The sequence below is a fragment of the Ranitomeya imitator genome, chromosome 5, assembly GCF_032444005.1.
Source record: "Ranitomeya imitator isolate aRanImi1 chromosome 5, aRanImi1.pri, whole genome shotgun sequence".
Taxonomy (NCBI): Eukaryota; Metazoa; Chordata; class Amphibia; order Anura; family Dendrobatidae; genus Ranitomeya; species Ranitomeya imitator.
The window spans coordinates 197,223,377-197,238,836 of NC_091286.1; the positions used below are offsets into that span (position 1 = coordinate 197,223,377).

The window sequence follows — 15,460 nt, forward strand, 5'->3', positions numbered from 1 at the left end:
GACACTAGATAAAGACCACCAATGGCTAGAAGAGGGTGGGTGTAATGTAATTGGGTATATATACACTGGCAGAGATGAATTCCTCAGATTTTCCTGGTGTTTCCAGCATCATGATGGAGCGTTCCATGGAGAGTATCTACATGAATATGGAGTTGGATTTTGCCTTGGCTAATGCCTATGCTATTGCCTATTACGAGCAAATGAAAGGGGATAAACGGAGAAGGAGTCATCGGCGCTTTTGGCTACACCCTATCGTGGAAGTCCGGGAAAGCCGTGGAGCCTACCATTGTTTGTTTGGCGAGCTAAATGACAACCTGGAAAAATATTTTGAGTATACCAGGATGTCTCAAGACAGCTTCCGCTATCTGCTGTGTCTGGTGGAAGGAGCCATTACCAGGCAGGACACACAACTACGGAGATCAATTTCGCAGAGAAACGGCTGTTGGTGACTCTTAGCTACGTATGTAGCTCTGAACGACTGTGATTTTTTTTTTTTTTTTTTTTTACAAAAAAATTTTTGTTTGGGGTTGGGTATGGTAAATGTATTTTTTATTAATACAATGTACTTTAATTTAATTTCTTTATTTTTCATCTTGGCAGTTTCCTGGCTACCGGAGAGACTTTAAGATCCTTGCATTTCCAATTTAGGATTGGAGTATCCACACTTTCGGGAATTATTGCCAACACATGCCGCGCACTGTGGGACAATCTCCGTGAAGATTTTTTACCCCTCCCTACTACAGAAATATGGGAGGCCAACGCCAAGAAATTTGAACAAGTGTGTTCTTTCCCTAACTGTATTGGAGCAGTTGATGGGAAGCACATTCGGATTACAAAGCCTGCAAGAAGTGGATTTCTTTTTTTTCAACTACAAAAAAGATTTTTCCACCGTGCTCATGGCAATTGCAGGTGCGGACTGCAGGTTTCTGGCTGTGGACATTAAAGCGTTTGGCCGTGCAAATGACTCACAAACATTTAAGGACTCTAATATGGGCCAAAGGTTGTATGGGAACAATTTTAATTTCCCCCAGCCACGACGTCTTCCCAACACCGAAGGCCCGGCAATGCCATTTGTTGTGGTTGGGGATGAGGCATTTCAAATGTGTGCCAACCTATTGAAACCGTACGCTAGTCGGGGGTTGGACCACACCAAAAGTATTTTTAATTACAGACTGTCCAGGGCCAGAAGAACAGTGGAGTGTGCCTTTGGCATCCTGGTCTCCAAATGGCGTATTTTAGGATCCGCCATTAATCTGAAAATTGAGACAGTGGATGAGGTGGTGAAGGCTTGTGTGGTTCTCTACAATTATATTATGGCCAAAGAGAGACTGAACGTGGAACTCGATGAACCCATAGCAAACCCATTGCCCGATTACCAAGATCACCCTTTGAGGACAACTGTGGAAATAGCGCAGATGAGGGATCGATTTGCTTCCTATTTTGTATCTGATGTTGGCCGTGTGTCATGGCAAGATACAATGGTGTAGTGCTTATGTTTTGAACTCTCATACTTTATTCAGCTTTTAAATGTAAAATTAATACCTTTTTTAGTGCAAAAATTAACATGTAGAATGCTAAAGATTGCTACACTATTATGTCCAATAAAGGTCACCAGTAAAGGTGCCTAATGTAATGGTATTTTAACTTTGCCAGCTACCTATATGTTAATAATTTTTTCAATTTGACTAAACTTACTTTAATGTTCCCTTATTAAAACTTGCTATTCTTTTTTTAAAAAGTTTTGTTTAATAAACATTTTTTTAACAATTCACAAAACTCCATTTGCCTACCAAATGCTGTCGCCGAAAATGTTCAGAGGTGATCACCAGCTCCCATATTGACTCAGCCAAAACACCTCACTTTTGTTGACATGGCCGTGTGTTCGATAGTTGAGCGAACCTCATTGGCTCCCTCCTTGGCAAACTGTCAAGCTTCCAGACTAGTTGACTAGGGAACACGGCTTCATTGAAAGCACTGGCTGATCAACAATTTTCAAACAACGCAGCAGCATGTGTGGCGGTAGTGTGACAGGCACTAGTAATGCATGGCGAGGCCAACAAATAGGCTATGGTTGTTCATGTGTTGTGCCAGTCACACATCCTTGAAACATGCGGCAGCGGTGACAGAAAAAAGCAGATCAACCGCACATATGGAGCCGGGTCCATATGCAAGTAGTTGATAATTGGGTCACTGATAACCCGCTGTCATTGCTGGATTGGCGTGTGTGACGCCGATCCAGCAATGTGCTTATAACCAGGGTAAAGATCGGGTTACAAAGCGCAGTGCCGCGCTAGTAACTCGATATTTACCCTGGTTACCCGGGTGATGCAGGGGGATTTCGGCATCGTTGAAGACAGTCTCAACAATGCCGAAGTCTTTACCCTGATCGTTGGTCGCTGGAGAGAGCTGTCAGTGTAGCTCCCCAGCAACCACGATCACGGCCAGGTTGTATCGCTGGTCTTGATCGTTGTTAAGTTGTACCTTTCTTGTATGTAGACAATCTGTCATATTTGTGTTTGTAAACACCTCTAGAACAATGAGCGACACCTAAAAAACTATACTTAAAAATGGAAAAAATAGTGTCTGACATTGCATATATGAGGTGTATAGAACACAAAATGTGTGTATACGTCGCACGGTGTGAGTTGCCGATACTATAGTTACCAAGAAAAACAAAAATTGATAACAAAAAAAACAATTTTATTTGGGGGAAACAGAAAGAAAAGGGGGGAATAAAACTAGGGGCTATCTACTGAAGCAACTAATGGGGAGTGGTAACTCCCTTCTTCGGAATGGCGAGAGGAGGAAGCAGAGGCTATTGAGGAGCCATAGTCCAGTAGACTTGAGGGCAAGTCCAAGGTATCATCATACTACGGGGAAGATACTGCAACCACTGTAGGGGAGGGAACAGGCAAAACCAGTCTGCTGGATCGTGAATGGCTCTGGCTGCTCCTGCTGCGGCTAGATCCTTGCCGCGTTGTAGGTGTCTGTGTTGGAGCAGCCAGAGCCGCAGAAGCTGTTCTCTTCTTCTTCCTCCTTCTCGCTTCTCCCGCGGCGGATTCCCCAGCATGACGGGTACGGGAGGTTGAGGGCCTAGCAGGAGCAGGAGTCGGTGGATCGTTGTGGTGGTGTCTGTGGTGGTGTCTCTCGGCACGCGGACCTCGGTGGAGTGGATAGAGTGGATGTGCAGCAGTACTCGGAGTCATACTAGCCAGCGATGGCAGTACGGGCAGTGCAGTCGCTGACTGCATGATCCGAGCCTGCTGCAGAGCACTCAGGTAGGCATTGTTGTAGGCCTGCATCACCGAAATCTGGAGTTCCGGCATAAGGTGTTCCACCATGCCCTTCGCAATGGCACAAAAAAAATGTTTTGCCGGCCTCGAGAGCTCGGATTCCATTGAATAAAGGCGCCGGTCGATAGTGGCCAGACCATTCTCCATTCTATCTCCCAGCACCTTGAAACAAGTCTGGAATACCGTGCCCAAATGAAAGTACTCAGGCATTAGCGGCCTGTCCGAGGCCCGCTGATGCTGGCGCGAATAGCCAAAGGAAGGACAACAGAGGCCTCGGTCGGGAACACCAGATGGACTGGCTGACGGTTCTCCAGAAAGTGGTGCAAGCCTGCTCTCGCTGTGGGATGGCTGTGACGGGTCAGATGACGATTCATGAAGGCCCGCTCCAGAGGGCCGATCAGGTTCGAGGGTGCTGCTGTGTGTTCTGTGAAAAGAAAAGGAAATCATTAGTGTGGAAAAAATAACATCACATACGCCAACTCCTGTAATAGAATAAAGTTAACATTGCATAATACAACAATAGATTTCAATCCTCTGTCTCTCTATCTGTCTGTCCTTCAATCATTCGCTGATGGTCTCGTCAGCAGCTGGCAATAACAAATCAGTGAAAGGCCTAGTGCAGAAGAAAATGAGCGCTCCTTCCCGCTGCAAATGCCTTTTCGCCCGCATAGTTAACACTGTCATCGCCGAACACACGGCTGGCGTTTAAATTTGTATTTAAAAAAAAAATTGGTGTCACACACTGTTTAGTATTGACGCTGCCTAGGCCGCATCAATATTAACCCCTTTCTGCCATTGGACGTAATATTCCGTCCATGTGGGGTGGGCCTTAATTCCCAAGGACGGAATATTACGTCCAGCGCGATCGGCCGCGCTCACGGGGGGAGCGCCGCCGATCGCGGCCGGGTGTCAGCTGCTTATCGCAGCTGACATCCGGCACTATGTGCCAGGAGCGGTCACGGACCGCCCCCGGCACATTAACCCCCGGCACACCGCGATCAAAGATGATCGCGATGTGCCGGCGGTGCAGGGAAGCATCGCGCAGGGAGGGGGCTCCCTGCGGGCTTCCCTGAGACCCCCGCAGCAACGCGATGTGATCGCGTTGCTCCGGGGGTCTCCTACCTCCCTCCCTGCAGTAAGTCCCGGATCCAATATGGCCGCGGATCCGGGTCCTGCAGGGAGGGAGGTGGCTTACCAAGTGCCTGCTCAGAGCAGGCACTTGGTAACGCTGCACTGCTCTCAGACAGATCGGTGATCTGTCAGAGTGCTGTGCAAACTGGCAGATCACCGATCTGTATTGTCCCCCCCTGGGGCAAAGTAAAAAAGTAAAAAAAAAAATTTCCAAGTGTGTAAAAAAAAAAAAAAAAAAAAAAAATCCTAAATAATGAAAAAAATATATATATATTATTCCCATAAATACATTTCTTTATCTAAATAAAAAAAACAAAACAATAAAAGTACACATATTTAGTATCTCCGCGTCCGTAACGACCCGACCTATAAAACTGGCCCACTAGTTAACCCCTTCAGTAAACACCGTAAGAAAAAAAAAAAAAAAACGAGGCAAAAAACAACGCTTTATTATCATACCGCCAAACATAAAGTGGAATAACACGCGATCAAAAAGACGGATATAAATAACCATGGTACCGCTGAAAGCGTCATCTTGTCCCGCAAAAAACGAGCCGCCATACAGCATCATCAGCAAAAAAATAAAAAAGTTATAGTCCTCAGAATAAAGCGATGCAAAAATAATTATTTTTTTCTATAAAATAGTTTTTATCGTATAAAAGCGCCAAAACATAAAAAAATGATATAAATGAGGTGTCGCTGTAATCGTACTGACCCGAAGAATAAAACTGCTTTATCAATTTTACCAAACGCGGAACGGTATAAACGCCTCCCCCAAAAGAAATTCATGAATAGCTGGTTTTTGGTCATTCTGCCTCACAAAAATCGGAATAAAAAGCGATCAAAAAATGTCACGTGCCCGAAAATGTTACCAATAAAAACGTCAACTCGTCCCGCAAAAAACAAGACCTCACATGACTCTGTGGACTCAAATATGGAAAAATTATAGCTCTCAAAATGTGGTAACGCAAAAAATATTTTTTGCAATAAAAAGCGTCTTTCAATGTGTGACGGCTGCCAATCATAAAAATCCGCTAAAAAACCCGCTATAAAAGTAAATGAAAAAAATGTATTTATTTCCATTTTCCCATTAGGGTTAGGGCTAGGGTTAGGGTTAGGGCTAGGGCTAGGGTTAGGGCTAGGGCTAGGGTTAGGGTTAGGGCTAGGGTTAGGGCTAGGGTTAGGGTTAGGGCTAGGGCTAGGGCTAGGGTTAGGGCTAGGATTAGGGCTAGGGTTAGGGTTAGGGCTAGGGCTAGGGTTAGGGCTAGGGTTAGGGCTAGGGTTAGGGTTGGGACTAGGGTTAAGGTTAGGGTTAGGGCTAGGGCTAGGGTTAGGGTTAGGGTTAGGGTTGGGGCTAGGGTTAGGGCTAGGGTAAGGGCTAGGGTTAGGGTTAAGGCTACAGTTAGGGTTGGGGCTAAAGTTAGGGTTAGGGTTTGGATTACATTTGCGATTGGGATTAGGATTACGGGTGTGTCTGGGTTAGAGGTGTGGTTAGGGTTACCGTTGGGATTAGGGTTAGGGGTGTGTTTGGATTAGGGTTTCAGTTATAATTGGGGGGTTTCCACTATTTAGGCACATCAGGGGGATCTCCAAACGCGACATGGCGACCGATCTCAATTCCATCCAATTCTGCATTGAAAAAGTAAAACAGTGCTTCTTCCCTTCCGAGCTCTCCCGTGTGCCCAAACAGGAGTTTACCCCAACATATGGGGTATCAGCGTACTCAGGACAAATTGGACAACAACTTTTGGGGTCCAATTTCTCCTGGTACCCTTGGGAAAATACAAAACTGGGGGCTAAAAAATAATTTTTGTGGGAAAAAAAGAGATTTTTTATTTTCACGGCTCTGCGTTATAAACTGTAGTGAAACACTTGGGGGCTCAAAGTTCTCACAACACATCTAGATAAGTTCGTGGGGGGGTCTAGTTTCCAACATGGGGTCACTTGTGGGGGTTTCTACTGTTTAGGTATATTAGGGGCTCTGCAAACGCAATGTGACGCCTGCAGACCATTCCATTTAAGTCTGCATTCCAAATGGCGCTCCTTCCCTTCCGAGCCCTCCCATGCGCCCAAACGCTGGTTCACCCCACATATGGGGTATCAACGCACTCAGGACAAATTGGACAACAACTTTTGGGGTCCAATTTCTCCTTTTACCCTCGAGAAAATACAAAACTGGGGGCTAAAAAATAATTTTGAGGTGAAATTTTTTATTTTATTTTCACGGCTCTGCGTTATAAACTGTAGTGAAATACTTGGGGGCTCAAAGTTCTCACAACACATCTAAATAAGTTCCTTGGGGGGTCTAGTTTCCAATATGGGGTCACTTGTGGGGGGTTTCTACTGTTTAGGTACATTAGGGGCTCTGCAAACACAATGTGACGCCTGCAGACCATTCCATCTAAGTCTGTATTCCAAATGGCTCTCCTTCCCTTCCGAGCCCTCCCATGCGCCCAAACGCTGGTTCTCCCCCACATATAGGGTATCAGCGCACTCAGGACAAATTGCACAACAACTTTTGGGGTCCAATTTCTCCTGTTACCCTCAGGAAAATACAAAACTGGGGGCTAAAAAATTATTTTTGTGGGAAAAAAATTTTGTTTTATTTTTACGGCTCTGCATTATAAACTTCTGTGAAGCTCTTATTGGGTCAAAGTGCTCACCACACATCTAGATAAGTTCCTTAGGGGGTCTACTTTTCAAAATGGTGTCACTTGTGGGGGGTTTCAATGTTTAGGTACATCAGTGGCTCTCCAAACGCAACATGGCGTCCAATCTCAATTCCTGTAAATTTTGCATTGAAAGGTCAAACGGCGCTCCTTCCCTTCCGAGCTCTCCCATGCGCCCAAACAATGGTTTACCCCCACATATGGGGTATCAGAGTACTCAGGACAAATTGTGCCACAACTTTTGTGGTCCAATTTCTTCTCTTACCATTGGGAAAATAAAAAATTGGGGGCGAAAAGATAATTTTTGTGAAAAAAAAAAGATTTTTTATTTTTACGGTTCTGCATTATAAACTTCTGTGAAGCACTTGGTGGGTCAAAGTGCTCACCACACCTCTAGATAAGTTCCTTAGGGGGTCTACTTTCCAAAATGGTGTCACTTGTGGGGGGTTTCAATGTTTAGGCACATCAGTGGCTCTCCAAACGCAACATGGCGTCTCATCTCAATTCCTGTCAATTTTGCATTGAAAGGTCAAACGGCGCTCCTTCCCTTCCGAGCTCTCCCATGCGCCCAAACAATGGTTTACCCCCACATATGGGGTATCAGAGTACTCAGGACAAATTGTGCCACAACTTTTGTGGTCCAATTTCTTCTCTTACCATTGGGAAAATAAAAAATTTGGGGCGAAAAGATAATGTTTGTGAAAAAAAATGATTTTTTATTTTTACGGTTCTGCATTATTAACTTCTGTGAAGCACTTGGTGGGTCAAAGTGCTCACCACACCTCTAGATAAGTTCCTTAGGGGGTCTACTTTCCAAAATGGTGTCACTTGTGGGGGGTTTCAATGTTTAGGCACATCAGTGGCTCTCCAAACGCAACATGGCGTCCCATCTCAATTCCAGTCAACTTTGCATTGAAAAGTCAAATGGCGCTCCTTCCCTTCCGAGCTCTGCCATGCGCACAAACTGTGGTTAACCCCCACATATGGGGTATCAGCGTACTCAGGACAAATTGTACAACAACTTTTGGGGTCCATTTTCTCCTGTTACCCTTGGCAAAATAAAACAAATTGGAGCTGAAGTAAATTTTTTGTGAAAAAAAGTTAAATGTTAATTTTTATTTAAACATTCCAAAAATTCCTGTGAAGCACCTGAAGGGTTAATAAACTTCTTGAATGTGGTTTTGAGAACCTTGAGGGGTGCAGTTTTTAGAATGGTGTCACACTTGGGTATTTTCTATCATATAGACCCCTCAAAATGACTTCAAATGAGATGTGGTCCCTAAAATAAAATGGTGTTGTAAAAATGAGAAATTGCTGGTCAACTTTTAACCCTTATAACTCCCTAACAAAAAAAAATTTTTGGTTCCAAAATTGTGCTGATGTAAAGTAGACATGTGGGAAATGTTACTTATTAAGTATTTTGTGTGACATATCTCTGTGATTTAATTGCATAAAAATTCAAAGTTGGAAAATTGCGAAATTTTCAAAATTTTCGCCAAATTTCCGTTTTTTTCACAAATAAACGCAGGTAATATCAAAGAAATTTTACCACTATCATGAAGTACAATATGTCACGAGAAAACAATGTCAGAATCACCGGGATCCGTTGAAGCGTTCCAGAGTTATAACCTCATAAAGGGACAGTGGTCAGAATTGTAAAAATTGACCCGGTCCATAACGTGCAAACCACCCTTGGGGGTAAAGGGGTTAAACAATTTAAAGTTACTAATTTGATCTTGAAAAAAAAATGCTATGCTTGCCCGATAGTTGCGTTTCAGACAACTGCCATTCTTTACGCTGATAGCAGGACCTGCCATGACGTCATGCCAATGTGATCGAGACGTCATCACAATTGCTGCTATCAGACCTACCCTGGCTTGGAATGGAACATGTCATGGACTACAAGGAATCCTGCGGTTTTTAACTAAAAAAAAAAATAATGGATGTGCAATATACCATGCCACTAGTGAAAAAGTTACGAGGGTGGCCAATATACTACGTGGATGGGCAATACACTATGTGTCTGGGCAATATACTATGAGAATACGTGGCTAGGACATGTACTATGTGCTTGCGCAAGAAACTTTGTGGCCTGGCAATATACTAGGTGGGTGCGCAATGTTATACGTTGTTGGGCAATGTACGATGTGGATGTGGAAGATGCTATGTGCCTGTACAATATGGTATGTGAGCATGCATATTGTGCAGTACCCGATGCGTTAAATACTTACTGTCGGCGGGCAAGGATCGGTCTCATGAACTGCAATGCCCTACTATACTTGTAGGTAATGGACCTTCCCGCAGCAGCACCACTTCGAACCTTCTCCTCTTGACGTAGGACCTTATTGAAACGGTCCTTCATGGATCGCCATCTGGTCTTCAACTTTTTGACTGTGAATGCAAAACCCAAAAAATGGTAAGATTTTTACATTTCCATATGATAACACAACCGTGTGCGATGCAAAGTTAAAGGCGTTGATTGCATCACACACGGTTGTGTTATCCTGGCCAGATGGGTCTGATCTGAGTTTAACAAATACTTACCAAAGTTAGATTTTTCGGTAGCGGAAGCGCTGTCAAAGCCATCCCACAGTGTTTTTGCCACCTCTACCCACATCCTCCTCAAGACGACCTGTTCCGCGTGACGGGGGTCATGGCTGCCCCACAACGGGCCACGCTCCTGTATGCTGGAGATTAGGAGGTCCACGTCTATACTCGACTGGCTGGCCCGTTGTGAATCCTAGAATAACAGGAAAACATAAAGGATATGAAGATTTGGAAAAAATAACATCAACAACCACCAACACCACCCAACAACCCCCCCCCCCCCCCCGAGAAGAAAAGGAATTAAAAATAATAAAAAAAAAAATGTGTTTTCACTAACACTTACTTGCCGTCTTGCCGCCACAGCTTGTCCCCGATGTCGCTGCCCCTGTGTCCCGTCCTCCTCACTTGCAGAAGCCTATAGAAATAGATTAAAAAAATTAGTGCCAAGTCTGCAAATGACAGCGAATAATAAGCATCTGTACATTACTCACTGAACTCCCCTGCGCCGAGTGGCTTGATGATGAGTCCGTCGCCATTCTTGCAATAAAAAAGTCTGCAAGGAAAAATTTAAACAAATATTACATTATTACAAAACACAGCCACATACAAGAAAATAGAAAACAAGAAAAAAAACAAAAAAAAAAAACATCAAAACATTAATACCACAACGGACTGTTCACGCATAGGACAATGCAAACTCGACAATCGCTGATCATACCACAACACCATACATTGCAATAAAATTCAATAGATACGACACAATCCAGAGTATAGCAAAAGGTGTTATCCAGAATAGACAAAAAATATTAAAAATTCAAGTACAAGAGCCCCCTACGTACAAATCCCCCCCCAAAAAAAACACACACATAAACCTTTATTGTTTACAAAAAAGTAAAAAAAAATACAAAGGCCCCAAAAATAGCAAACTAGTGTAAAACGCCATACTTTACAACACAAAAAGACATGATCCAAAACAACAACTTCTTGTGACATAGAACCACAGAAACACATCAGAAAACAGAGATAAAAACCATTCAATATACCAAAACAAAAAAGTATGGTACATCCACTTGAAAAAAAACAGCAATCCAATACTAGATAAACCGTAGTCAAATAAAAAAAAAAAAAAAAAAGGAAAATAAAATGGCATATATCCACAGGAAACAACACATTCAACATCATAAAGGTACCCCACCCCCACCCCCCAATTAAAAAAAAGGGAAAAAACAAATGAAAAGGCAATCCAAACAACATACTTTACAATAAAATAAAGCAAGACATGAGCCAAGAAAACGCCATACGGTTACCCCCAGAAGTAGAAACAAGAATAAAAACACATACACCAGAAATATACAATAAAATATTTAGAAAAAGAAAAAAAAGGAACAATGGCACCAGAACAACACAAAATGCATACCAATCCAAAAAACAAACAAGGCCGGAGACGCCATCATATAATACGCAACAAATAAATAAAAATAAGAAATTTTCACTAAAAACCCACATTGGCATGCCCGTACAAAAGCACAGACCAAAAATTGAACAAATTGCATTCAAAAATAAAGAAAAAAAACACAGAAAAAAAAAAATCAATGAGAAATTATTATACTTACAGGTTTTGAAAGCAGATCCTCACTGGTGTCTCTGGTGTCTGTGCCCTTGTGTCCTGAAGGCAATAAGACAATGCCAGCCCCTTTTCTATCTATCTATCTATCTATCTATATATATATATATATATATATATATATATATATGTATGGTCTTTTCAGTGTCTAGACACCGTCTAGACACTTATCCTATTTTTTAATTTAAAAAACGCATGCGTTGAACAACGCACAACAACGCAAGGACTTGCGTCTACTGCGTTGCCAATACAAGTCAATGGGTTTTGCGATGCACCGATGACGTAAATGCAACGCAAGTATGACGCATACGTTTTTTTAATAATTTGTGGCGCTGGAAAAATGCAACATGTTGCGTTAGCCGCGCCCTGCCAGGTGCGCCGAAACGACGCATGCTTCGCGAAACGCACCAAAACGCAAGACAATGAACGCACATGTGTCCCCAATGTTAAAAATAGGGACGCAAGACACATGCGTTGTTTTGCGGCGACGCCGCTGCGTCCAAAGACGCTAATGTGAACGTAGCCTTAGCCGTGCTATGTGCCCAAGCAGCAATTTCCAGCCACATATGAATATCAATGTACTCAGGAGAAAATGGACTTAACAATTGATTATGCAATTTCTCCGTGTACCATTGTAAAAATAACAAACTTAGGAATAAAATAGTTTTCTTGGGAATTGTTTTTTTTTCTTTCCATTTTATGTTAATGCCTTAATTATTTTTTTTTAAATTTTCATCACATTTCCAATATGTTCATGAATACAAATGATATCGACCTGAAATCATCATGAATGATGTCTCTAAAAAAAACAATCTTAAAATCAGTAGGATGTGTAAAAGCATTCCAAAGACCTCACTATATAAGGTGACCCGTCAGATTAGAAAAATGAGGCCTTTTCAGGAAGCCGCAAACTGGCTTTGGCAGGAAAGGGGTTAATATAAAAAATGAGTATAAGGAGATTCCAGATTGTTTTTTTGTGATTTTGTACACAAAGTGAAAGCATAATCTAGAGAATAAGGCTACTTTCACACTGGTGTTTTTCTGCAGACGTCGAAAAGCGTCGTTTTGTGCAAAAAACGCATCCTTCCGCAGGATCCGTTTTTGCCCATAGACTTGTATTGGCGACGCATTGTGACGGATTGTCATACGTCGTGTGCGCCGTACGACGGATGCGTCGAAATTTGGCGACCCGTCATCTGGAAAAAGCGTAGATTGTAAAGTTTTTGTCTCAGCCTAAAAAACGTGTCGCAACGCATCCTGCAGCATGCGTCGTTGACTACAATGGAAGCCTATGGACGCAGGATGCGTCGAGACACGTCGTACGACGCAATGCAGCGCTGCAATACGTTTTTTTGCACTGAGCATGCTCAGATTCAGGATTTTGTAGCAAATTCACCAGACGACCCCAAATCTATATAAACCTGGTCTGGGCCTTCAACCCCACATATGCCAGCAAGACCCAGAGAGAAGAGAAGTAGCCTCCAGAGAGACTCCAGCCTGTCAGCGAGACCCCGGCCTGTCAGCGAGACCCCGGCCTGCCAGCGAGACCCCGGCCTGCCAGCGAGACTCCTGTCACCATAGAGCCAGTGTGAGTATTGCCCTTTTTGTGTGCGTCTGTGTGCATGTGTCTGCATGTCCGTGTGTGTGTGTGTGTGCGCATATGACGTACTGACTACAGCAAGAGCTAAAAACCTGAATACAGCCAGAGGCCTGCCATCGTCCTGCAACAGCCAGCGTCCAGATCCACCCTGAGGCCTGCCACTGAAGAGATCCATCTCCAGCCGGTGGCCTGCCAGCATCCCAAACAGTGTGATTCGTGCCTTTTTTATGTGTGTATGTGTGCGTGTCTGTATGTGTCTTGTGTTTGGGTCTGCCTGTCTGCATAATGTGCGTTTGTGTGTGTGCATGCACCTGTGTGCTGTCAGGCATGTGTGTGTGCGCGTCTTGTTGATTGCATGTGCATGCGTCCGTGCAGCATGTGGTTTCATTGTGTGAGCATGTGTTTTTTTTTGTTTGTTTTTTCAGTTTAAAATTGTTTTTTTTTATTTGTAATCTGATGTATTTTAGTGATCTGTGCTGCATGTGGTTTCCATGTGTGAGCGTGTGTTGTGTGTGTTTTTTTCCAGTTTAAAATTTTTGTTTTTTTTTATTGTAAATCTGATGTATTTTAGTGGTCTGTGCTGCATGTGGTTTCCATGTGTGAGTTTTTTCTCTTTAAAATTGTTGTTCTTTTTTAACTGTTGAAACCATTCACTGTTGATGTACTTGTATTTAAAATAAAGAGCATTTTAGCTCCTGATTTGTGATGTTAAAAAAAAAAAAAGAAATGTTTTAAAAAAATGTCCGTTGTATCATTTCAGGTAAAAGGTAAATTTAAAACTGGTGTATGTAAAAATGGCCACACATGCTGTTGGTTGAGGTTTTTTTTTTTAAATAAAGGTAATTTTGAAAAGGTTTTTTTTGGGTGGGGGGAATTTTTCAAGGGATATTTGAAAATCAAATATGTGGTAAATACCTTTGAAATGGTGGGTTGACATTTCAGTTTTTTTTTTTTTAAAGGGGTGGGTGGAAATGGTTAGGTGCATCTGGTGTATTTGGTTTTGGGTGTTGGCCTGCATGAACATTGCTCACAAAATTTGAGCAGGGTGGTTATCGTTAACATTACCTAGTTCTGGTGATGGATCTAACTAAAAATTCTTTATACCTACAGATCCACCAGGTACCCTAGCCAGCCCACAGGGACCACCCAGACGTCCACACAACTTCATCTATTTCCTTAAGTAAGTATTAAAGACCCTAAATCTGCCAAATCAATGTGTATAGCAGATTACGAGTGTCTTTTTACTTACAGAGCCAAGAGTACCACAGCTACCTCAACAAAAACACAGCCACAATGTCCTCTACTGACAGCTCTCCACCAGAGCAACAGCATGTAACATAGTAACATAGTTAGTAAATCCCCAGATCTACGTCCTTCTACAGAACCTAATTGTATGATACAATATTGATAGTAACATAGTTAGTAAGGCCGAAAAAAAAGGTGTTTCTGCCCGGTTTCGAACCGGGGACCTTTCACGTGTTAGGCGAACGTGATAACCACTACACTACAGAAGCTTGTATCGGTAAGTTACCAAAAATTTTAAAATGTTTTTGTTTTTACACTTTACATTTAGGTTAAATCACTACATGCATTATGTTTAAACAGGAAACTGAAGCGGCAGAGGGACTGTCAGAAGGGGACGAGACGGGTGGAGAGATGCAGATAGCGGAGGAACACAGTGTAAGTAGTGGTGAAAAAGTTGCTTCACACACCACAGTGCAACCAAGACAAAAATGATCTTCATACATCACTGTACACATAAAAATGTGCCTACATTAAAGATTATTTTCCTTTTTTTTTCAGTCTGCTGCTGCTGCCGAACCCGAACACAAAGAAGATCCTCCCAGCCGCTCCCAGAGACGACGTAATCGTCGCCGCGGTCGGCCAGCGGTGAGTTGTATTTTTTTTGTTTCTTCTATTGGAAGTTTTGTGTTTTAGTGTACTAAATATTTTTTTTGTTTAATTTTCACAGTCTTCACAGCGTGCTCCCGAAACCGATGAAGAGGAGGGCATTAATGTGGATAGCCTCATTGAGGAGGTCCGCGAGCGGGAGCCGCTGTGGAACATGGCTGACCGCAGGCATGCTGATACCTGTCGGCTCTGGGATGAAGTGTGCGAAAACCTGTTTCCGAGGTGGGAGGACCTTCATCCAAGGCAGCGGAGTAAAGAACGTAAGTATTCACTTTTCAGTGATGTTTTGAGCTGAATGTAATGTATTGTAATTAACAATTTTTTTTAAATTCATTCTTGTCTTCACAGGTGATAGGGTTAGGAAGCGGTGGCGGTCACTGAGAGATCACTACAAGAAAGAATTTAACGAGGAGATGCAGGCCCCGAGTGGCTCAGCAGGAAAGAAAAGAAGGTGCTATAAATACGCCCCTGCCCTGACCTTCCTCAGGCAAACCATGCTGAATCGAGTGTAAGTATTCAACAGCCCATTAAATAACGATGTTGACCTGTCTAATTTTGTTTGGTTTCAGTCAGGGCTTTTTCCTATCAATATATTAATTTTTTTTGTTTTTTCTTTCACAGTACCTTCAGCAGCCATCGGGCACCTGCATCGACCTCAGCGCCCTCTGGAGCGATCTCTCAGAAG

At 42.9% G+C, this 15,460-nt stretch overlaps 1 protein-coding gene across 8 annotated transcripts in view; it reads left to right on the plus strand.

Annotated features, from left to right (window-relative positions):
* The window catches only part of TBCE (tubulin folding cofactor E), a 359,490-nt gene that overhangs the window by 308,885 nt on the left and 35,145 nt on the right, over positions 1-15,460 (plus strand). For 2 of the 8 annotated variants that reach the window (XR_011321965.1, XR_011321967.1), the window contains one exon: positions 13,975-14,044. The exons of 4 other annotated variants lie outside the window; for them this stretch is intronic. Coding sequence is in view for 1 of the 4 variants with exons in the window: in XM_069769492.1 (XP_069625593.1) it covers positions 601-626 (26 nt within the window). In the remaining 3 variants the exon portion in view is untranslated. Of the gene's footprint in view, positions 1-600; positions 1,886-13,974; positions 14,045-15,460 lie in introns of those variants that run through there. 2 more of the 8 variants (XR_011321968.1, XM_069769492.1) reach the window with 2 other exon arrangements.